At 36.1% G+C, this 24,891-nt stretch overlaps 2 protein-coding genes across 4 annotated transcripts in view; both read right to left on the minus strand.

The window, feature by feature from the left end:
- Window positions 1–2,093: 2,093 nt before the first annotated feature.
- hsd3b7 (hydroxy-delta-5-steroid dehydrogenase, 3 beta- and steroid delta-isomerase 7) lies at window positions 2,094–14,029 on the minus strand. Its single transcript, XM_005796646.3, has 6 exons — window positions 13,806–14,029; window positions 11,341–11,496; window positions 8,315–8,423; window positions 5,554–5,653; window positions 4,175–4,337; window positions 2,094–2,665 (listed from the first exon to the last, which is right to left on the minus strand). The coding sequence occupies exons 1-6, from the start codon at window positions 13,966–13,968 to the stop codon at window positions 2,253–2,255; spliced, it is 1,104 nt and encodes a 367-aa protein (XP_005796703.1). The 5' UTR covers window positions 13,969–14,029; the 3' UTR covers window positions 2,094–2,252.
- A 3,439-nt stretch (window positions 14,030–17,468) lies between these two features.
- The window catches only part of LOC102234339 (histone-lysine N-methyltransferase SETD1A), a 31,378-nt gene continuing 23,955 nt past the window's right edge, over window positions 17,469–24,891 (minus strand). For all 3 annotated transcript variants that reach the window (XM_023348923.1, XM_023348924.1, XM_014475293.2), the window contains exons 18-21: window positions 23,210–23,320; window positions 21,858–21,977; window positions 20,641–20,778; window positions 17,469–19,702 (exon numbers count right to left, since the gene is read on the minus strand). In XM_023348923.1, the coding sequence (XP_023204691.1) occupies window positions 19,529–19,702; window positions 20,641–20,778; window positions 21,858–21,977; window positions 23,210–23,320 (543 nt within the window). In that variant the 3' untranslated portion in view covers window positions 17,469–19,528. The remainder of the gene's footprint in view (window positions 19,703–20,640; window positions 20,779–21,857; window positions 21,978–23,209; window positions 23,321–24,891) is intronic.

Raw genomic sequence — 24,891 nt, forward strand, 5'->3', positions numbered from 1 at the left:
CCAGTAATTCTGTCTGTGTCACAGCCACTTTATAAGTAATTGCTATTTTTAGTCTGCCATCTACTGGCCCAGTAATTCCCTATTTAATCCTTTTTATTTCCTAAACAGGACCAAAACTGAGCTGCTGCTGCTGCTGCTCAATCAATCAAAATGCCTGGTTACCAAATTTTCCAGCCTCTGGCCAGCAAAATAAAACTTTAAGAGGCCAGTGAAACCCAAACCTTGGTGGAGGATAAAAGCATTTTTGCAGAGTTAGTTAAAAACTGTTGCAATGGCAACTCAATCAACATCAACAATCAATATGTTATTTTTATCGATTCAAGACCTGTTTTTTATTTTTATTTTTTACTCTATTAAATGCAGATGCTTTTTTGTTCTATGTTTATATTGTCTTCTCAAAGCCATTGTCGGTGGTCGTTGCAATTATTCAGTTATTCCCTCACACTAAGCCTGGATGTGCTTGAGGTTTCTCTCCACTGCCACCACATGGTCATCATTCAATGACTCATTAAGCTGACTGGGATTTCTAACTTTGATTTAAAGGCAATATAAACTGACTCAAACTCTTAAAAATCAGGGATCAGATGGGACTGGCTCATCAAAAGTCTACATCACTGGATGGTGTTGGTATAAATAAATTAACTTTATCTGATTTAGGCATTTGGTATAATTTAAATAAACTGAACTGGCTTTGGAGGTCCCATTATCTCCAGACTTTTCTCACTAATTTACCAAAACTAAGTAAGTATTTGTCATATTCTCGCCTTTATGGGCACACATAGTTACTTAAACATTATTGGATGATTTACATTCAAAGTTTCAAACTACTAATGTGGATTTCTTTAGCTTCAATAAGGTATGTAACATTGCTAGTAAGCCATTTTAATAGGGGAACATTTTGCCATTTACTGTCTATTTCCTACACCGTTTAAGCACAGCTCTTTGGAGGAATCAATTAAAATGATTTTTAACAGAATTTTTGCAGCGGTCTAGAGAGTGTTTCACATATCACTTATGGATTCTGACTTTAATTTATGGATTAAATGAAGACAAGATGTTTTCATGTATTCTTAAATGGAAAACACGTCCCTGAAATCATATTTTAAATCATTTCAGCCCTGCTAGTCTTCAAACAGAACGTGAATATTTATTTCCATCCATCTCACTTTTCTATTTTGGTTACAGTTGCTATGGAAATCCTCAGGAACTGGGGGACTCCCTGCAAACATTATGACCAATTCTCTGCCCAGAAACTCCCTTTCACTTTGGCTTAGTCAAACTGGCAAAATGTAATCCAGCTGGATCTTGTGGCAAGTTTCTACAAGACCAAAATGGGAGTTGGTCCTATGCATAAGAAAATTATGTAAGCGCATAACACACTGCCTTGTTTCCAGAGAAACAATGGAAATGAAAACAACATTGTTACTGGGTGGAAAGGAAACATGTGGGACATAGAAACAAACGAAAAAAACAAAGAAATGAACAAATAAAAACGCTGTTTTTATTTACCAAAAACCACCCATGAATAATATCCATAAAGTTGGAAAAGAAACTAAGAAGAACACATGAAGAATAAATTACTTTTTATTTATAATTATAAAAAGATTACTAAAACAAAAACAATTTTGAATATGATGTTAAATAAAATATATTTGCTACACATTTACAAAATAAACAATGGTTGTTTTTTCTTTTGGTCATAACATATAAACTAAGAATAAAGGAGACCAAAAAGAAATGTCATTTGAATGCTACATGCTTTTATAGCTTACCATAAAGTGTACTGCATTTGCTTTTGAAATGCAGCAGTTAACAAGTTCAGACCATCCGGTCCAACTTTCAGACAGCATCAGCCTTTCTTTTTAATGACACCAGTCAGCGTTTTATATATTAATCAGGTAATAATTACGTCGCTAATCTGCATTATTGCGGTTATAAAAATACATTTTTAAAGGGAAAAGCTCAAACATACAGTTCTGGAAGGTAAGGCAATGACACTGTTACTGAATGACTGAAAGGATTCATGTAAAATATTAATTATAGATCACCACACTACTGAAGAAGCCAGAAATGGTGTAGTCTTGTGATTAAGATGTGATTTAACATTTTATTTTCACTCTTCATCAGCGTCTGCATGTACCTGCAGGTTTTCGCAGGTCAGGGTGTTTCAAGAAACACAAGTCCTTCTGGATCTGGATCCCGCTCCTTTTCATAGCAGCGTGTGAAAAGACTTTGTAGTGGCTGAGGTGAAGCTAGCTGTCCTTTGATTTGTCTGTTGGGAACGTTCTGATCCACGACTGCGTTCGCGCTAGACACTGATTCCAGTCGTAAAGGGGCTGGTACTGGAAATACCTCTGCGCTTTGTCCGTTTGCACCGTGAAGGTGGTGCTGGCCACCGCCAACGTGTATCGGTTCAGCAGCGGCGTGTAGTTGTAGAACGGGCTCAGTATCCAGCGCAGAAAGTCATTCAGGATGGCCAGGAAAAAGAGGACGATGCCCGGCATGCAGACCTTACGGAAGTTGAACTCGGACAGCAACTCCATGTTGAAGTCCTCGTAGCTTTTGTAGGGCGACTCGTCGTAGCAGAAGAAAGCTTCACCGCCAACTTTCTCAGGATTCGTCTTCAGGGCTCGAGCTGCGAGTACATGCATCCAGGCGACATTACCTGGCAACACAAACAAAGGGGTAAATACCAAGCTGCTCTCTCAAGTCTCTCAAACAGTCAGTCATATGAGAAATGAATGCATTTCACCAAAACCCACAGGGTTGAGAGGATCAAAACATCATAAGAAAACATTTCAGATATAAAAAGTAGGCGTGTGTGGAAGGTTATCCTGACTAATTCTAAAATTGAATAATGACAAAAGCATGAAAAATCTCCACCCTGAAATTGTTGCTCCCTTTGAACTGTTAATTCAGAGTACAGCGTTGTGTGCAATTAGCTGAATCACTACACTGTAGAGCCAAATTTCACTATAATTACAGCTGCAAGTCTTTTCAGGTATCTCTCTACCACCTTTGCACAGCAAAGTGCTTTACACCAAGAGACGTAAATATTAATCCTATTTTTCTTCATAGAGGAGCTCAAAATGCGCATAGAATAAAAGGAGGAGTAAATTTCCCCCAAAAAACTAAATAATTTTTTTTTTATTAAAATAAATTTTGAGATTAACATAAAAAATTTTCTAGAAAAACTGAATTTCAAAAGTCAAGAATTTTCAGCTTTTAAACTCAGAATTTTCCAAATTTTTTCTAGAAAAGTTCTGACAATTTCAAATTTTGGCAGAAATTTACTCCTCCGTTTTGGTTTTATTAATCCACGTACAATGGTCCCAGTGGGTCGTAAAACTAACTATGGATGCAGACAATAAATTGTAGATTAATGGTTTATTAGATAAAAATTTGTTCCAATCGAACGTATTAGTGTTGTAGTTTGACCGCCATCCAGCAGAGGGCGACACTGGTCATTCTTAAGCACAGCTGCCGATAGAGAATTCAAGATGGCGGAGATATTTCCAGAACGGGACAGAGATAACGGTCAAAACAGAGTCCGGTGTGGGGTGTAAAATGCGCTTCATGCGGTTCTGTTTGGATATATAAACACTCGACACTTTAATAGCAGTCATTAAGTGGAGAACAGATAGTTATACAGATAGTAACATGCTACAGATAGTTATAGTTTAATAATGTGAGAAAGCCTCTATTTATTCAGCTGTCACAAAATAATAATAATCATTTTTTTAACCCAGAATATTTGTGTTATGGAAATAAGGTTAGTTCTTCTGATACAAGAAAAAAAAACTAACGTTTTTGAGAAAATGGCCACTTAGCGATTAATCATTAGTCGATCAATAATGTATAAAACCTAGAACTATGTGAAATATTTCTACAGTTGCTCTTCACGTTGAACTACACCTTAATTGTTTCCTTACACATCCGTTTCTAGCAGCTGCTTAAGAGTCTTGATGTAAATATTATCAAGTGCAAACATCTTAACCTTCTGAGAAATGCAGAGGAAGTGCCGGAGTTATATTTACTTCTGCTTTTAGCTGTGGCCCAAATGCAAGTTGCTGTACCTTGAAATGCACTGAACCGGTTTAAAAGAAAAAAGAAAACGTAAGCTACTCTTCTAAAGAAAAAGTAGATTGTAGTTTTTGGAAATGTAGGTTTCTACCTGCGTAGACTCGGCCGTGTTCGATGTGATCTGGGACGCCCCCGATGACCAGGCCTCCCCTTTCCACAGCCAGGTTGTAGAAGTCTCTCATCAGCTGGTGGCCTTCGCCGTAGATCCCCGTGGGTCTCAGCGAACAGGTGTACAAACACTTCCCACTCTTTAGCTGCGCAGAATGCAAACAAACAAGTTCATTCATATTGTACATTTCAACAAAGTGCTTTACATCATGAAAACATAAAAGCATCATGTAGACAAGAATTAAAAACAAGTAACAGACATTACATTTTAATTGCCAGCGTTAAAATCATCAACACACATCAAATATGTGTATGTTCATTTATGAGTTTCTCTAGATCTTGCTGAGTCCTTTAATCCTGGAAATGTTCTTAAGGTGATAGAAGGCCAACTTTGTAACCGTCTTTATGTGAATTTTTATATCTGAGCCCCTCACTACACCCACATTTCACACCTTATCGAGTTTCTAGCTGTAATAACTGAAGCTGTGTGCTGATTCTTGATTGTTCAAACCCGTTAGAAAACTGTGATCCCTTTAACCCAACAAAAAAAAAACATTCCTAACTGGGTCTGATGGGGAAATCACTGGGTTTGAATTGCATAAAGCAGAAATAACACCCCAGTGAGGCAACAAGGGAGGTGGAGGAGCATTCTGTGGCAAAGAAGTTGCTCAAAGAAAACCCCCCTACGAGGATTTCTCCAAGCTGAAGCCCAACCAGGCATTTGACAGTAATTAAATAAACCACTGTTGTGCACGGTTTTTAGTTTTAAGCAAACTTTACTCCTACAGTTTTACAGGGACTTGGAGAAATGATCTCAAATAATTACATTACAGTGAATAAACACGTCCTCAACAGCTCAAATGTGTTTTTTATGCACCCACCCTGCAGGGAGGGCAAAAAGAAAGCTCTTCAAAAAAACAAGCAGAGCACTAAAAAAAATTACATCCATGTAAGAGCAGCACTACTTTAACATATTTTTATTCAAATCGAAAAAGTAGCCGTTCAAGAAATCACTCAAGCACTGAGTAACTCATTGAAATATAAAGTTATGTGGATATTTTTGAATTTTAAAGTATCAAAAATGAAAATAATTCAGATAAATAATTACAAAATCAGGCAAAAGATTAGATTTTGTCAATATAAAACTAATTAAAAAACTGCAGATGTGTGTCTTTGGTGAAATCTTTGGTTAAAATGTTTTATTCTTCATTTAGTGAAGTTGCTCACAGTGGATGGAAGATTCACAAATCTTACTCAAGTAAAAGTAAAAACACCCCTAAAAGTAAATTTGTTACCCAAAAGTTACTCAAGTAAATGTAACTAGTAACTAGTTACCATCCAGCTCTGAAAACAAAGTCTTACCTTTTTGCCATTAGCTTTCAAGACAACTTTCTCCGCCTTTGCTTTACTCTTGGGATATGCCATGGTGTGCTTCACTTCGTATTTTGTGTCTTCATTTCCTCTGCAAAGAAAAAAAAAACACATTTAAAACTCTGCAAATCATCTCCTTTTAATTTACATGTCAGGCGAGTGTAGCACGTATATTCATGGAAACATGCTGGTTGAGCAGACAGAGTTCCTTCCTTTGACCCTTGGCCTGGATAAGAAGAACTCATTTTAAGCAAATTCTTCAACGGCGGTGAGTCAAAACGAAAGTTTTCACAGATTGATGACATGTTTAAAAACCCATTTCAGAACTTTTATCCTGAGTTTTTGTGCAGCCCTTTGACCCGCTCTGAGTTTGCGTCCCTGAATCAGCGCACGTCTCATCCAGGGCAAACAAAGCCTTGTTATTTCCCCATGACTTAATGTCGTAACTATCAGGGGGAAAAGCTGAATAACTCTGATGTGATGCTGCCAGGATGCGAGGCGGAGAGGTTTGCCGCAGCAAGTTTGGACTGAAGTAATCCACCGCTTTTTATAAATATTTTGAGTGAGTTTTATCTTGAGACTGCGATCCGTCACCATTAACGTCATGACCTCACCTGCTGCAGCCAAACTTTCTTAAAGATCAACATACAATGAAGGAAAAACAAGAAACCTGTCTGATCCAGAGGTTAACTCACTTAAAAGACCGCAACGAAGAAAAATAATAAGGAAGATTAACTTAGAAAAAACAAAGCTTCTGTGTCTCTAACCCTCTTGTTTTCTTTAGATCTTAATGATCTTTGTTGCCTTTTGTTGCTGGAAATGTTTCAGACTAAATGTTAAACACAGAAAGATTAAGTTTTAAATTAACTGCTGGAAGATAAAATGCCGTTTCAAGAAATCATTTTGTTTGGCCCCTAACCAGACGTCAACAATAGTAAAATATTTGCAAAACAAAACAGAAAACGACTGATGACGTTAAAGACTTTGGAAATTGATTTTTATCTCATGGATATTTACCGACACGCAGATTTTGTAAACATTTTTGATTATTGTCGAGCAGTTAAAACTAAATCAATAAATAAATAAAAGAATCAAACTAATTTTTGAATTTTTATTTTAATACATTTTGTGGCCTGTCAGTAGTTTAAATTTGCTGGCTTTAGGAGTTTGAAAACATTTAAAAATAGCAACTTTACAGGAAGTACAGCCAAACACTCGTGACATTATTCCTTTTTTAGAACACATTTTGAAAATGTACAAAAAACCCGAAACATGAGTCAGATTTTGCAGCTACATTTACATGACAAGGATCTGAACTCCCTCTTTTTCAAGTCAATCTCATCTGCAACGTGTCACATCTTTTCATTCCAGAATAAGCAGGATGGAAACTAATCACACGGTTTGACGTCGCAGAAGCTCAGACCTGTTGTCATGCATGCTTATTGTGGCTGGCTAATCACAGTGGAGAACGTCTCTTCCTAAAACAATGCCGACATGTGCAGGCAGCATGTTATTTAGTCACAGCAACCCCAGTCAAAACAAGAATCAAAGGAGCAGAGTTGAGCTGTAAATAAACCGAAGCTGATAATTGATGGGAATGCTTATAATAATAATAACTAACACAGAGATGAGACTGTTGTAGCATGACTGACAAGGAATGTCTGCAATCAAAGCTGCAGACGGCGCCTGTACAGTAACGCTAAATGCCAATCATACACAACATTACAGACCGCTGCGTTCATGTCTCTTTTGGATTTGCTCCCCTAAAAAAAAATATTTTTGGCACCAAAATTGTAAAGTAGAAAGTTCAAATACTTGATTTTCAAACTAAAACAATAAACTACACATGTAACATTTTAGCTAAAGAAATTAGTTGGTGTGACTTCTGCAGAAAATTGATCTGAAATTCATGCAAGATTAAAAATATCTTCACTTTTATCTTATTAAAATTAAAAAATGCTTACGATTTCTTATATTTAATTTCTCTCTGGGATTAATAAAGTATTTTTCAATTTGAATAAAACGTTTGGGTTAACTCTCCTAGGTTAACAAATTTTCATTTTGGGTTTCATCAAGACTATGAATGTTCTTAAAGGTAAGATATTTTAAATATCCAAAATAAATAAACAAAACAACAAATAAAATGCATTACAAAGTGTAAACAAAACTGTCCTCCAAGCAAAAAATGAGGACTTTTGTTGTCTTGTTTTTGGTAGAAAGAGAGGGAAGAGAAAAACTATAAATCATACAAATAGAAATTCTGGTCATTTTAATTTATTATGTAATAAATTGATTTACTGGTTATTGCGACAGACATGGGCAGGCCGGATTTGGCCCTCGAGTTTTGACACACGTCCTCGAGCTACAATTCGTCAAATACTTGGAAAAATTTACAGCAGTCTTGAATTGTAGTCAGCGGCCCCACAAATGCATTCTGAAGACCACAAAGAATACATTTCTTTGTGGTCTTAGGGGTGCCGCACTTTGGACACCCCTAAATGAAATTCACAGCCTTTCTGATGAACATTTTTCATACTTTGAGTTATGATTGTTTTGAATCCACCCAGTCTTAATCATATCCTGTCCTTCCCTCATGATTTACATAATTGTCATTTTATTTTCCCAGGAAAACGGGAAGGCGTCCGGACAACATCTTAATTAGGGGCATGTGGAAAACACATGGCAGAAAAAAAAGAGAGAGAGCCATCAAAGAGGGCTTTTACAGTTGTTAATGATGAGGAATGACGTTTACCTCTTGAAATGATCGCCGTTCACGTTGGGTCCAATCACTTCCATGCTGCTGGTGTAGACGAGGCGCTCGACGCCACATTCCACGCACGCTCGGATCACGTTCTCCGTTCCTGACGGCAAAAATCAGCCAAACTCGACTTAGCAAGAACATTTAACTCTCGCTCAACATTAAACAAAGGCTTACTGAAATAAATTCGTGTGTCTGTTCTCCCGGATGAGAATGTTAAAAGCAGATTAAATTGCAATATGGGACCCACATGTGGACTGGAGGCCTTTCCCCCCCCCTTTGTGCTCAAACTAAATCTGGACTCCATTATCGAAGCCGGACAGCCGTTGGAAAGAAACACAAAAAACGTCAACAGGAAACAGGAAACCTCTTATTGTGTCATTGAAAAACTGTAGATTTATTATTACTTATCTGACATTTTGCAACATTAGACTCAGATTCCTCTGTTACATTTTACATTTTCTTTGGCAGATGACTAGATTAAAATTTATAGGAGAGTTCATTTAAAAAAAAAGAGCATTATTTTATTCTCCACAACCAAGTTATTCAGCAGGTCGTTGCTAGGTAACCAAAGAATGACTGGGTTGCTAGGTAACCAAAGATTGAGTGAGTGAGTTGATTCCAAGAGAATGCTGTGCAGTTCGGGGAAATTATTTAATATCCTATCCAATGTATTACCCATATGTTGTTATTTATTGTTAAGCTGAAATCATTTTTCCCTTCTCACTAAAATAAAAGATGCCAATGTGGTTTTTAGAGCTCCAGACGACAAAGAATTTAAAGGTAACGCAGCACTTTTGAATCCGAAAACCAGAGACACATTTAATCTCTCAGGTTAGAAGGAAATAGTTAACAAGAGTCCGGAAAACTTTGCTGCAGAAGCAGGAGCTCTGGGGAACCAGGAGGGATTCTCTGAATGTTTGTCATTCTTTAAAATCAGAACTGAAGGAGAAACCAGGTTGAGCCACTTGGCTTAATGAAATAAAGCAAAACTAAGTCAGAATCTACCCTCACCGTTGGGTATTCATGAATGAGGGAATTAGTCAACTCAGGATGAATCTGTTGTGTTATGCTCTGCTGTTTTTGTGCAAAGGGGGGATTCATAAAGCCCAGTCAGCTAACACAACAAAAGCATCTTTTGTCCATTTTGTTGAATCACTCCCTTCTGATCCAACCCAGTTGCCCGAGTCCAACCAAGAAGCATAAATCTAAAAACCAAACAATAGAAATTCAATTTCTTTGTTTATTAATGAGGCACCTCGTGTTTGAATGAGACGCCATCCTGGATGGATGAATTTAGCCATCCTGCTTTTGTGGACTATTTATGTGCGACCGCCACAAAGATGTTCCCAGAAATGTGTTTTCAAAAATAAGGCTGACAATGATACTAAATATTGTGTTTGTGCTCCATTGTTGGACACAGACAGACAGCTGAGTCACTCTGTGGGATTTATTGAAAATTAAACAAACAGAAATTACAAACTGTACAATTTTAGAAAACTTTTGTTTCTAGTTTCAATTACTCTCCTACAAACAACTTCTGTGTATTTCTAGAAGCATCAGCTTCACGTTTTCCTTAAACTACCTAATCGAATCAACAGTTAAATCTTCTGTGTGCAACGATTTATGTTAATGGCGCTTTGGGAATCAACCTAATGGGGCTTAAATCCCATTTAAGAAATGGTCTTTTGCATTTTTTGAATCGTTTCAGCAATTCTCAACTTTTTATTCAACTTTCTGGTCTGGGATTGGTGTAAAGTTCTACAGTGTTGTTGGAGTTTGGAGCATGAAGCACAATGTCAGGTGTTTTCTTGTTTTGTTTTGTTTTTTCCAACGTGTTGAGGCCTGAGTAAATCTGTTGACTTGGTTCCAGTCAATGGTGGCTCTGTGACTGTAAATGTTCCCTCCCTGCTCAGGAAGCCAAGCTGCTAAATTTATTGTGCTGGAAGCTTTTTAACATTAAAGTTGACCCATTATGCTCCCTTGAACAGGTCAGGATAAGTTTATAGGATATACAAAACATGGTCATTACATTTTTGTGCAAAATTATTTTTAGATAGTGAGACTTTAGTCTCTCCTGGGGTTGCTAGGTAACGGGCTGGGCTTTGCTGGGGTCAGTGCCTGCTGACTTGTGACGTTACTTTTGGAAGATTTTTGAATTATCCAGACTCCAATAATTATTCACCGATTGCCAAAAAACATCTGGGAGGATCTTTTTTGTTTGTTTGTTTATTTTAAGCGCTTGGGCAGAGAGAAATTTTGTGGTTTCCTAAGAAGTAATTTGCCACATAGATTAGAAACCACCAAGCTACTAGCAAGCAGTTACAGCTTCAGTTGTGGAAAAAAAATCAATGAACCGCAGAGGAGCGTTTCGAAATCCTGATCGTCATGAAGCGTGATTGCATGTTTTGAATGTTTTCTCTTTAACATAACTTCCTTTGATGATGTGCTAAAATTGGACTTCATCATAACTGAACTTGCAAAAGTATTTCCTTAGAAACAGGTGCATCGGAAAAACAAAAAGCATTTGCAGAGGCAAGTAGTAACTAGTTATTACTCTCGTACATTTACTTGAACTTTTTTTGGGGGGGGAAGTCGTTTTCAAGTGAATTTACTCAATTTAAATGAATTAACCAAATTTCCTTTGGTTAATTTTCAATATGGGAAATTAACCAAAGGTAATGGTTGCTTTTTACTTTCACTTGAGTAAATATATATTAAAGTAGTGCTATTTTTAATTTTGTGCAATTTTTGAGTACTCTACCCACTTCTGAAACATGGCAATTATTTTCTCCTAAGGACAAATACTTTATGAAGAACAAAAAAAATATTTTCCTGGAATCTGGTTACAGTATAGAAACAAATCCCAACTAACTGGAAAAATATGTGATCCAACTTCCTGATAGTTTCCGTTTTGATCCCGTCACAGACGTGTCATCCTTTGTCACTAAAGGTGTGGATTTCCTCAGAAATCATTCCCTTTCTTCCTCTTATCAGATCCGGCCACCTCCGGGACATACCTGTAACGTTGACGGAGTAGATGAGGAACGCTGGGATTTTGTGCCAGACATCCACCAGGCTGGCAGAGTGGATTACAACGTCGACCCCTCGGGTGGCCTCCAACACACTGCTGTAATCTGTGATGTCTCCTTGGATTAAAGTCACTTTCACCTCATCTGGATAAGAAACAGGAGACAAAAAGATCCATTATTGCATGCAAGGAAACAAAATGTTTTCCAATGAACTTCAGGAGATAATGGGAAAAAGACATGGATAGTTTGCTAAGGATACTTCCTTAGCAAACTATCTACACTTGTTACAAAATTCCCTTAATTGCTTGCTTGCAACTGCACATCTTCCAGTAATTGTTTCCTTATCAGCTCAAGAGGAAAAACGTCTCCTATCACATTGGCCGCTCTTTTCTTTAGAAATGTGAATGAGACATGACGGCCATCTGATAAACTAAACCTGACAAATACAGGTTCATTATTGCACAATCTGCTCTTAGTACTGTTGAAATAAATGACGTAAAATCATAAATGATGTAAACATTGAGTGTCAGTAGTTGTTTTACGCAACAGGTACATTTCTAGGTCTCTTCTATGTAGCATAAACTTTCCCCGGAGGCTAAAGCTAGCCGCTAAGCTGATTAATTTCGACACTAATAAATCCGAAATCCGCAACATGTCCAGTCAAACGCATCACAGAAATTTACGCGAACGCTAAATTTCATTCGCTTTTAATTCACATAAAACCCGATGGTAATCTAGATTTGTATGCATGCCGGAAATAACGTATTTTGGAAAGAGGGCGTGTTTTATTTTGAAGAGTGCTTAGTCGTATCCGGTTTTGTCTTCCGCTTTGTGTTGCTAGGATACAAAAAGCCGTTATTAAACGGTAGAAACTTATCAGCCTCGTGTTGTGATTACAGAAGTTTTCACGGGGTAATACACATATTTTACACAAAAAGATCCGACTTCACAAATGTTGATTATAAATGGAACTTAAATATGTTTCACTTTACCTTTTTGTAATTACGTACAATCATTAAATAAATTAGATTTATTTACGTATGACTGTAAATAAGTCACAAAAACGTGCAAATAATGTAAAGAATTCGTAATCGGAGAAAATATCAGACAAAAGAGGCAATAAAAACTAAAACTATTATGTAATTTTCAGCAAACCTTATTCTTTCTTTTGACTGGAAATAAGGATTATTCATCCAAAATTCAAATTCAAAGATACTTAATTGATCCCAAAGGGAAATTAAATGTTGTTGTAGTTCAAAATTCTTCTTGTATTGATTATTATTAATGGCCCAAATAGCCTCCAAATTCAATTTCCCCATGTGAAATATTTTTAAAAGTTAAGACAATGTTCACATAAACGAACATTTTTAAGCAATAAAAACAAAAAAACTATTATATTGATTTTGTTTTTATACTGTTGCTTGATGTTTCACATGTTCCGTTCATCCACGTTTCACATGGGAGGATTGTTGATGGTGCACTGCCTCCAAATTTACTTTCATATGCAAAATATTGTGTAAAAAAAACAACAACAAATGAATAGTTTAAAAGTTAATGAAATAATGTTCAAATAAATAAAAGCATTCTGAGCTTGGAGTTTATTTTTAAGACATATTATGTTTTGGTCCATCTTCCAGACTTAGTGTAGGAGTGAAGAAGTGTGTTATCATTTTAAGAAAGGTCTTGAACTTCTGCTTTATCTTTGCTCTCACGCCTCGTCCTTGAATTGCTGATATAATCCAACGCAAGCACAAAACAGCCAGAAAGGAACTGGACTTTTGAACCTGGGCTCAGAGAATCGGTTACATTAGTTTCACCAGTTCAGACCAGTTTTAAAACGCTGACCATACAAGCCAACATTTCATTTTTCCTTTCTCATCATCAGCCTCAGCACAGGGCGTCAAAGTTTTTCTAAAACTGCTGATCAGTCACATATTATTGAATTACACTCAGAAAGCATACCACGCTTCAGTCACATTTCATAATGACTGACTAAACCCAAACAAGGTCGGAATGGTTCATTTATTCAGCTACTCAGAGGTTATTCATGGTGTCATGAAGCCTATGATGCGAGCAGACAGAAACCCATAGATAGGAGATTAATTGGCATATTATATAGGAAGGAAGTTGAAGCTGCAGAAGAAAAAAACCGCACTGCGCACCTTTTAAAACAGGGGGATATTTATGCTATATTTAATTCCAACACGCAAGAAAAACCAATAAATGTATCTTTTGAATAAAATGAGAGTATTCAACTGAAAACCAAACGACTAACTGAACATTTTTGATATTTAAATGTACAGAATTATGTTTATTTTCAAACCTGCTTAAGTCATTAAACGCAATCCAGTTATTATCCTACATTGTAAAAGCCAGCGGACTAAAACGAAGCACCTCTAATGTTTCAAACAGCGTCGCTGCGACAGAAAGAAACGAAAAGACGCGGTTCTCACCTGTCTTCCTCTGTTCGTGAAACCCGGGATATGTGTGCTTGTCAAACACCCGCACCTCCGCCAGCTTCTCCTCTTTCTCTAGCAAAACATCGAGCAGATGCTTGCCGAGGAAACCACAGCCTCCGGTGATCAAATAGACGAGCGTCCGCTTGTTTTCTGCCATGGTGCAGGAGAGACTGAGCTTTCTGTGAGCGCTCACTGCTTCTGCACGAATAACAGCTGACAGCCGGCGGAGGCCACCTAGAATAGATCTTCGACAAGCTCCGCCCCTTTTTGGGAGGGGACCAAACACCGGCTCCTATGACGTGTAGAAATTACTTCTCTTTTTTTTTGTTTACCTGTAGAAATTACTCAATATTATTGGAAAGAATATTGTGATCAATGAACGTAGTGGTTTCAGTGTTTTGGACTTTCATAACCTGCACTCTACACTCACAGTTAAGTGATATCTGAAAAATTCAATATGGCGCCGGGTGTCACTTAAATCCTTGAGTGGCCTAGACTTTTTTTAATTAAGATGGGAATGTATAACTTTCATCATACAACAGGACATTGCTTTGTAAACATAACTTTTCCTCTCATAAATTATCTTTTTAGAGGTGGGTAGTAACATTAACATTTACCTGAGTAACTGTTCAGAAAAAAAAACTACTTTTGGTGGTATTTTTACCACTCTGTACTCTTTACGTTTACTTGAGTAACTTTATTATGAAGTAATGCTGCTCTTACTTGAGTAAAATTTCTGGATCCTCTACCAACTGAATGAAAAATAAACATGTTTTAACCAAAGATTCACCAGACCCACACCTGCAGTTTTTGTAAAAGATTCTTAAGTTTTTTATTGAAAGAAACTGATTTAGATTTGTTTTCTTTTTATATTCTGTTACTTACATGAATTATTGTCACTTTGGTCCTTGAAATACCAAAATGTCCACTTAAATTTAGATTTTGGTCTCTCTGCTTATGTCATTTTTAAATATTAGATGATTGATCATTTGATCAGCTACTCAGTTTTTGAGTAGACTTTTTACCAAATACTTTCTACTCTGAATTTCTTGGATGGTTACTTTTTACTTTTACTTGAGTAAAAATGTGTCAAAGTTCTGCTACTCTTACTTAAGTACATTTTTTTGGTACTATACCCAAGATATTTGCTTCAAGCAAAAATTATAATTTGTTTAAGCACTGGAATGATTATGATATATCATTTTAAATTTTGTTGTGCTTTATTTGTGCACAAAGACATTAAAATTAATTTCTATTCTGATATTTTATCTCTAAAACAATTGACAGATATCCCGGCAAGTTTTAAATTCCTCTGTTTTGAACGTTTTTATTGCAAACTCAGGCATTTTCTTGTTTCCTGTTTTTTTATTTAAATTTAGCGTTTCTAATATTAGAACACCTGGGACAGAATATGCCATTAACCTTCTGTTGAGAACCGCTACGGGCCTCAAGGAGACGAGCAAATTCCTTGTTGCTAGGAAACGGTAACCAAAACACACCGTTTTGGTCACCATGTGCACAACTGGAAGGAAGGCAATCATTTCATAGTCTGTGAAGGTAAGAAGCACCTTGGTAAAGGTTTTCTTTTTTACTTTATTAAAAAAAAAAAAAAAACATTTTTCACTCTTTACAGTGAATTTAGGTTTCATAAGAATTGTGTTTTAGACATTTTTAAATTCGTATGAGCTGCAACAATTGTCCAAAAGCAAAAACGTATAAACGTAAAAAAAAAAATACTTGGTAAGGTTTTGTGTTTTTGCAGGTATGACTCAGTAGCAACGGTAACCACTGCGATGAAGACTTAAGACCAAAGACAAACAGAAGGGCACTTTGAGGAGTGCCTTAAATAATCCAGTTAGTAAAGATGACACGAATTGGATAACTTCCCAGTAGAGTGTGATAAAGATCATTTCATCATGACCTACAAAATAAAGGTGATGCTGTTTTTAAGTGTGTAGCTGGGTGGGAGCAGCTATTCCAGTCAATGAGCTGCTTTTTCCAGATGAAGGCAAACACAGATTTAGGATTCTATTTTAAGATCAACATGAGTCGACATCTTAAAGCTGAAGTAATACCCAGCGCACCCATTTTCCTTTTACTGATGATACAGCTCAGCCTTACTTTATTTTACTAGGGGGAAAAATCTACGGAACAAGATTAGTGCCACTGAAAAAAAAAATCAGACTTTAATCTCAGAATTCAGACGTTTTAGAAAAAAAAAATCAGAATCAGAAATTTGAAATGTTTAATTTGTTTAGTCTGAAAACTCAAATCTACCAAACAAATTTGGGACAAGTGTTCAGTGTGGATGAAGTGAAAATTTACAAGTATAACAAGGAGGAAACACTTAATATACTAGCAACATAGTTGACATACACCTAGGAGTATTTGGATTTTTGTTTGGACTTTGACAGATTGACAGAATTAGAATCTTGAGATTAAAGTCAGAATTCTTAAAAAAAAAAAATCAGAGAAAATAATCAGAATTCTGAGGAAAAAATAAAGAATTCTGAAAAAGTAAGAAATTTGAGATAAGTAAGAATTCTTAGATTTAAGTCGGATTTTGAAAAAGAAAAAATTCAGAGAAAATAAGTGAAAATTCTGGAAAAAAAAATCTGAGAAAATAGAATTCTATAAAAAGCTGAGAAAAACTACGAATCAAAAAAAATTTCTAAGATTAAAGTTGGAGTTCTGAGAAAAAAAGTCGGAATTTTGAAAATAAAGTCAGAATTTGATTTTTGTTGGCCCTAATCCCTTTCCGTACTTTGCTAACATGGAGTCCTTGAACTTGCGCTGAACTCAGTCAAGGCCTTTACACACTATCAACAGATAATTTGGAGTCAGGAAGGAGAGTTCAAAGGTATGTGGTTTTATTGTGTCATCTGAGAAGAGGATAAAGGTTCAGAGTAACTGGATACGACCGTAAAAGGGAATGTAACGCTTCCAGAAGAGTTTACCAACTAATTACCGAGTCAGAGGACGGGTTGCAACCTCAAAAATCTACATTATTGTAGCTAATGCTTTAAACTGAACATTAAAGGTCACCTGCTGTGCTTCCTTAAACAGGTTATGATTCGTCCATGGTCTACACAGAACATGTTCATTACATCTTTTTGCATAAAAGCATTCTTTAATAGTGAGATTTTAGTCTGGCATATGTGCGTTAGTTCTGTTTGGGTTGCTAGGTGACGGGTTGTGGTCGGCTGAGGTTGCTAGGTAACGACAGTCGACAGTTAGCTTGGTAGATCTTAAGAAAAAAATTATAAATTTTCCGTAACTGATCCCCTTTAATGTAAACAAAGCAATGTTGCAAAGAAACTCCCTGTAATTATAAAAGGAGTTTTTTGTGAACAACTTACATTTTTTAATAATTAATAATTCCTGGCAGCTGTAAAACATGTCGGTTGTCATCTTTCCCCCCCCCAAACACACCCTTTCCAGATCAGGATTCTGTTCCCGTCTGGTGAAAAGAAAACAATACGTGAGGTTCACAAGGCCGGGCAGCGGCAGAAACGCGTTTGAAACAGATGCAGGGATTTTCCAGCTGAGGTCAACATCTGCTGGGAGAACCGAGCCATCTTTCCCCTTCCTCTTTCCGTTAAAAATAACAAGTTGCAGCTCGCAGGACAAGAAGAGTCATCAGAAGGAGAAAAAACATCAGATTTTCTTGTTTTTATTTAAAAAATATTTTTAATGCACCATTAATAAAGGGTTCAACGCATTAATACAAGAGAAATATTGCAAATAATATTAAAATAATCAAATTAAGAGGAAAAAACCAATAAAAAATAAATGAATGAAAGGTATGTACACGTTTCCTCACGGAGAGAGAAAAAGGAACAACATATTTACAGCTTGGAATCTGCTTGTTTCTACGAGAAACAAACATCTCTACAATATTTACATTTACTTCTTTTTATTTTTTTTTATGTTTTATCCTGTCGTAAATAAGTTTTGTTTTGTAAGGAAAGGCTTTCATTGCAACAAGCATTATAGTACACAATTTTCAGGTTGCGTGGGAACAAAAAAGAAAAAAAAGAAAAAAAGAGGGAGTCTGGTTAAAAGTTTCAACATCGAAGTTAAACTTTGGACGGTCCGGGAAAAAAAAAAAAAAATTTAAATAAAAACTCAGGGTAAACAAGAGAGAGCCCGACTGTCTGCAGTGCAACATTAACTCATCTAGCAGAAAAACAGCGACGTACAAAAAACACAACTTCTCCGTCCGCCGCGTCAGGATAGAACATTTTAGTGAGGGACGTTCGGTATGTGATAAACACTCAGATAAAATAAATACAAGTGAATTTTGGAGGAGCAGGGGGAGTTTCTTTTAAAGATAACCTTGTAAAGCAACTAAACATCTGTGTTATCAATGAAAACAAGTCGAAATCCTTCAGCCGTTTTCTTCCAACAGACTTTGTTTTTGTTGTTGTTGAAATAAAACAGGAACACAAAGAGAAGCTGATATACGCGCTTTTTAAGGCAGGCAGAAGAAAATATATAATGCACAGGGTTCCTACACAGTTGTCATAACTTACAGTTTACATACTACATTTCAAAAAAATCTGTCATTTGCCAAATATGGGTTGGAGTCTCGCACAATAAATGCAAACATGAAAAAAAATTCAGTAAATGTGTCCGTCTAAAATCTACTTTTTTAGTTATTTTTGAATGTATAGACATTCAAAAATCTAAACACTGATGTGTAAAAAATTGGAAATGAAGGCAAAATCATTTAGCATAAAATGTCTGGAAAAACCTAACATTTTAACAAGTCGTCAAGAAAATTGTGTGTAGGAACCCTGAAAGAAACGATTGTTTGCATTTTTTTTTTTTTTGTTCCTTTATTCTTGGAGAACCTGTAGGGAACATCCAAGCACTAAATAACATTTCCAAGTGCTTTATTCAAGCAAACTTTGTGAGAATCTGAAAACCTTTCATACAGAAGAAATGCAGCAAATAATGAGCAGTTAAAAGCAGGTACATCAGAGTGAAGGGAGAAAACTGTTCTGTTGTGCTGACTGTCAGTAACGGCTGAGAAAGGAGAAATATTAACACTTTTAGACAGCAGAAGGTTGTTGCAAATCAGAACCAAGAGGGACACGGAGGGGAAAAGTCATTTCATTATAAGAAACTTTCTGCCAACGAAACAAAATACTATTAATTACAGCAAAGGTTTTCAAAAGAGAGATGGAAAGGAATCACAAAACAACTATCGCACTCAGAAATCCTGCATGACTGAAAACCTAGTTGAAAGAAGTTTATTATTATTATTTTAAAAGTGCGCCCATGACAAGCGATTTTTAAAAACCCTGAATTTTTCTGGCATTCCTGTGCGTTTGTGTGGGGATGAATATGGATGCTGGGGGGAAAAAAAATATATATATATAAAAAAAGAAAAATCCCATGATATGTGTAAAAAGACTGATCCGACACAGACAGAAATGACCTGTGTGTCACCGTTTATCAAACGGATGCTGGCGTGGAAATAGAAAAAAAAAAAAGGTTTTAATGACTTGCTCAATACTGCCACTCCTCCGATGTTGAGAAACCCAAACAGGAGGCGCGTTAACGTCAATTGAAGTGAAAAGTGCAAATGTGTGCGACACCGTTTCCTACTTTCTGGGGCTCTGAACTCTGACAAAAAAGAAAAAAAAGAAAGAAAAGAGGTAAAGGTCAGCTGCTGGCGAGAAGAAAAGGACAAGAAGTGCTTTTTTTCACTAGTTGAGCGTTCCGCGGCAGTTCTCCGTTCCACACAGGCAGGGGATTTTGTTCTCCTCCAGGGGGAATTTGTAGTCGTAGGTGATCTCCTCGTTAACGGCGATCGGCTGCTTGGAGTAGATCACGATCTTCTTCTGAGACTCTATGGTGATGACTTTAGCGTAGCAGTTTGGCTGAGGAAGGAAGATTTTAAAACGTTTAGACGTCGGACCTTCAGAGTCACATAAAGTTAGTTACAAAGTCAGACTTTTATCACCTGAAGAACATTTCAGGATGAAAGGACTAATGTCGCATACGTGACGTTATATTTAATCAACCAATCAAGTTTATTTGTAGCACATGGTCATAAAAAAGATCATACAGTCACCAATAGTGAAACCACTAGCCAGAGGAGGATGGAGTACCCAAAATTATGCTCAAGTAGAAGTAAAAAGTAGCCGTCCAAGAAATTACTCGAGTAAGAGTAGAAAGTATTTGATTTGGTAACTGATCAGATTTTCAATCATTTAATATTTAAAAATTAGACTAAAATATAAATTTAAGTGGAAATATTGGTGTTTTAAGGATCAAATGACAATAATTCATTTAAATAATAAAAATCAACAAAATCACGCAAAAGAAAATTTTTCCAAATAATTTTTTTTTTCCAATAAAAAAACTTATAAATGTAACAAAAACTGCAGGGGTGAATTTTTGGTAAAAATATTTTAGTTTTTCCTTCAGTGGGTAGAAAATCCAGAAATTTACTCAAGTAAGAGTAGAGATACTTAATAATAATAAAGTAAAAAGTACAGCGTGGTAAATATACTCCTAACAGAAAAGTTTTTCAAAAAAGTTACTCCAGCAAATGTAACTGAGTAAATTTAACTAGTTACTTCCCAACTCTGCCAGTAACAAACATCACATTCTGTCAACTGCCGCAATCAAAACCATCAACACACATCAAATATGTTGATCAATGTTTAACTTATTATGTTTCAAAAGCAGCTCTAAGCAGGTTGTTGATGTGTTTATGACATTTTAATGTTTTCATGACGTAAAGCTCTTTGAGCTGCCGTGTTGCCTGAACTGCGCTGCACCGATAGACGTGATTGATTTGGTGGAGACTCACAGTGCAGCAGTGGTTGATGAAGCGCGCCAGGTTGCCACACTTAGTGGCGTCTATTATTGTGTCGTGGTCCACTCTGAACAGGTAGCTGCTCCCGATGCCTTGCTGAGCGTACCGCTTCTCCCGGTTGTCGGCCACCATCTGCATCAACGAGTCGGAACATGCGATTTAATTGATGCCAAAACACAAAAAAGTATAATTTCTTTAAAGGTGAACAGGTTAGAATAGGACTATGGGTGATGCAAAACATCTTCATTACATTTTATAGCACATATAACGTCATTTCAGAATGAGCTTTAAGCATTTTTCCATTTAAATTATTCTGGATTGCATTTTAGCCACATTGATTGACATTTATTGACCCATAGCGCATGGAATTATGGTGTGAACGGAAGAAAAAATAAATTAAAGCTAGAGGCCAGCATTTCCTGTTATTCTGTTTCACACAAGAAACAAACCGCCTGTAGTTTGACAGAGCATTTGTTTTACAAGCTGTTAAAAGCTGTTTCTCTTTCATTTTTATTTAAAGAACTCAAACTCGCAAAACTAAGAATCTTACTTTTAACCAGAAAGTCAAAAGGAAAATGTGTGAATACGTCCATAAAAATCAGGATTGTTTGTTTTTATTTCTTCCAGGTGTCACAGAAATCTCCATTGAAGTAAGTAATGACTGGTGTTGCTTTCACCGTCCTGCAACTGCGCAATTACACAACCGTACTTCTTTGAAAAGCATTAGTAGAGCCTTGTGCAAATAGAAAATGATGCACCAATTGGTTTCTGGACCGTAGGTCAACAACAAAGCACTTGTTTTTTCGCACAGAGCGGTAAAACCAGCTGACCAAACGTGTCGGAACTCAGTTTGGGTTGCTAAGTGACGAGCAGAATTCCACTGGGGTTGCTAGGTAACGGCACAGAGCCTATAGAATGTGACTCAACAATCTGAAAGTTTTTGAAATGGTTCATTTTCCCAGACACCAAAACAACCTTAACCTATTGCCAAAAAAATGCCTGGGTGTTTTTTTTTAAGTGTTTGGTGAGTTTTTAGATCCAAATGGAAATATAAAAACAGACAAAAAGTTAATTTTGCCTAATAGGTCCTCGTTCTAACAAGCTGTGAAATAATCTGGAAAACGAATCCTTGGTCTGTTGAAGCTTTGGAGTTTGAATTCTGTTTTACACTTAAATGGCAAAAATGAAAATAAAATAAAATAAAGTCCTACCTGTCTGATGTTCTGACCGACGTACTCGATGACCATCTCGTCGGCGGCGATGGGCTCCATGGCAAACAGGCCCCATTCATGGATCCTGCTGCGCCCAAATCGCAGCTTCTTCTTTCTGAACTGTAAGGAGGAAAATTAAATGGAAATAAATAAAAATACGAGCTTTTCGTTTCTCTAAACTTTGGAATCATTCTATCGCTGCTTTTACACTGCAAAAATACAAAATCTTACCAAGAGTTTGTGCAAATTTCTAAGTGCACTTGAAATAAGACAAAACAAGTAACTTTTAGCAATATATAGGACCTTTTTAAAGTAAACAATTCCTTAATATTGATGAAAAATTACTAGTCAGTGAAATAATCTGCCAGTGGACAATACATTTTTAATTTATTATAAATTATAAAATAGGAAAAGTGTTTTTGTTCCACTGGTGGATTATCACAACAGAGTATGACGGCCATAATTAGAAAATTAAAAAGATTAAATTATGAGAATAAAGTCATAACATTACAAGAATAAAAAGTCTTGAGAATATTATGACTTTATTCTCATAATATAATTTTTTTCTGATTATTTTGACTTTTTTTTTCTTAGAACGGACCTAGTTCTCCATCTTATAATATGGGAAACATGTCTTGTACTCTTTCAACAATATTAAGGATTTACTGATTAAAAATAACCTCCTATACCTTGTTGAAAAGTTACTTAATTTTATTTTAAAACACAAAAACACTTTTGATTTTGCAGTGGAGATTTAGCGTTTTCTCTAAATCCAAATTTCTTTGAGAAATTAATAAACATTTAGTGGATTTTTGTTAATTAGCAACTAGCTTTGTGTAACTATGGATTGGGCATGTTATATACCAGTAAAATTATCTTTATAATGACAAAATTAAGTGATTTATAGTATTTTATAATCAGAAAAGAGAACCAATAAACTAAAATAACTCCTAAAGGAAGAAAAAATTGTAATTCTTCAAAATAAAGAAACATTTGAGGTTTCAGAGCAGGGATATGAATGAATTATTTACTTAAAACAAGCTGCTAAAAAGTTACTTCTAAGTTGCTTTTGTCTTATTTCAAGTACAGACATTTGCATTGGAAACTGAACCAAAAAATACTTGGTAAGATTTTGTGTTTTTGCAGTGCAGGACTCCACCCAAACATTTTTAACATAGTTTCAAAGTAGCTGTGCATGACTTAAATTTAAAAGCACCAGAAACCAGATAAGGCTTTGCTAGAGGAATAAAGCCTTTTGCTCGTCTCGATGTGGAATAACAAGCTACATGTTGAAAAACGCGTTGTGCATGGAACATCATGACGGCTGTAACCCAACAGGACGCCGGCTGTACCTTAAGCTGGTTCAGCTTAAGTAGGTCAGAGTCCATGACGGCTGTGGTTCCGATGACAGTGAGGAGACGCCGCTGCTCTGAGCGCCTCTCTGATAGCACCCGATTAGCTCCCTGCCGGGAAACAAGACACAGACAACCTTCAGACAGCATTCCTCAGTGACATCATCATCATTTTGAGATCGGATCCAGAGCTGCACCTTGACCTGCTTTTGCAATATTCAGAGTTTGTATACATTACCTACAGTCAAACTCAAACATTTTCAAGGCTAGTTTTCAAACTTTGTAGCTAAAAACAATACTAACAAACTAAAGAAGACAGTTTCAGTTCATCGTTTTATGACATCATTTATTACTGTTAATAATTTCTTAGAGGTTTTGAAAATTTGCACACACCTCATATTCTTGATTGGTCTGAGAACAAAACTAATTTAACCAAAAAGTCTATGACAAGTTTATGACAACTTTATTACAAAACTGTGCAGATAGAATATCAAACCTTTCAAGCACTTTATACAGAAATCAAGCACTTTCCAAACCTTGAAAGCACCGTATTGAAATTAACGAAGGTGTCATTGAACCCTGGATAAACCTTTGAGAGTGGGGGAATCACATACAGACGGAGTGATGACAGGAAATAACATGTGCAATGGAGGAAAGGTTCCTTTTCATTTCCACAGCGTAAACTAAGCTAACGGTTGTGATGTCTCTTTTAGTTTTTATACCACAATGTTGCTGATAAAAAAACGCAGGAAATGTTTTTGGCAGACTACTATTCCTCTTTTTACATATAAACAGTTGAAAACAGTAATGAATCAATTTAGTTTAATATAAAAACATGACACTAATCAATTTCTGGGACTATTTATGGTCTTGTAAAACCGATCTCTGGTGCACAATTATGACACGTCTGACATAAATTATTTAAAACCAGATAAAGTCACATGACTGTTTAGACTCCTTGAAAACAGTTGTCAGGTTTAGTACCACATATGGAAGCGGAACATATTGGATTTTTTGTGGGTGAAAAATATGGAATTGTGTCGATTATATCATGGTGAAAAACAAAGATATAGGTTGGGTATTTGCATCTTTTAATGTATTTCTAATATTGTATAAAAAAGCTCAAGTGGTTGAATCAGAATCTGCAGAATGTGCCAATTTCTTTATCTGATTAATCGTCAGAATAATCGATTAATCGCCAGACTAATCAATTAATCGTTTATCAAAAATAGTTTGGATATTAGCAAAAAAAAAAAAGAAAAGAAGCAGATTTGGGCTGCATTTGCCTGCTGTGCGAACGTAACCTCAGGTTTTGCAAATATATTTTTGTGCTCTGAAGTCATTCTGTATTAAAAACGACAAATTTAATCTTTTGAATCATAAAACTTTCAAAAATAATCTGAGAAATTTTCATGGTGACACACTGAACTTAAAATCTAAGAGCAAAAAGCCTGGAGAATTTTTTTAAAAACAACAAACAAACAAACAAAATATCCACCAGACTTTATATATAAACCTAGACATGCATATGAGAGGAAAACCCCTTTATGGAGGTTCTTTCCCTCCATTTCATCAAAACTGTTGCAGCTTTACATTTCAGTAACCTGAACGGAAAGCGAGAGGAGGGACTGCCGGTAAATACATGCGCATTTATTACCAACAAAAAGGAGGAATTTCAAAAA

Source organism: Xiphophorus maculatus, chromosome 16 (genome assembly GCF_002775205.1).
Source record: "Xiphophorus maculatus strain JP 163 A chromosome 16, X_maculatus-5.0-male, whole genome shotgun sequence".
NCBI classification, from domain to species: Eukaryota; Metazoa; Chordata; class Actinopteri; order Cyprinodontiformes; family Poeciliidae; genus Xiphophorus; species Xiphophorus maculatus.

Excerpts from the sequence above, each read along its gene's own strand:
- hsd3b7 (XM_005796646.3), bottom strand. The coding sequence starts at position 13,968 with ATGGCAGAAAACAAGCGGACGCTCGTCTATTTGATCACCGGAGGCTGT. Across the intron at positions 5,654-8,314 it reads AACGGCGATCATTTCAAGAG|AGGAAATGAAGACACAAAAT; the intron begins GTAAACGTCATT and ends TTTTCTTTGCAG. Across the intron at positions 2,666-4,174 it reads ACACGGCCGAGTCTACGCAG|GTAATGTCGCCTGGATGCAT; the intron begins GTAGAAACCTAC and ends TTGTGTTGCCAG.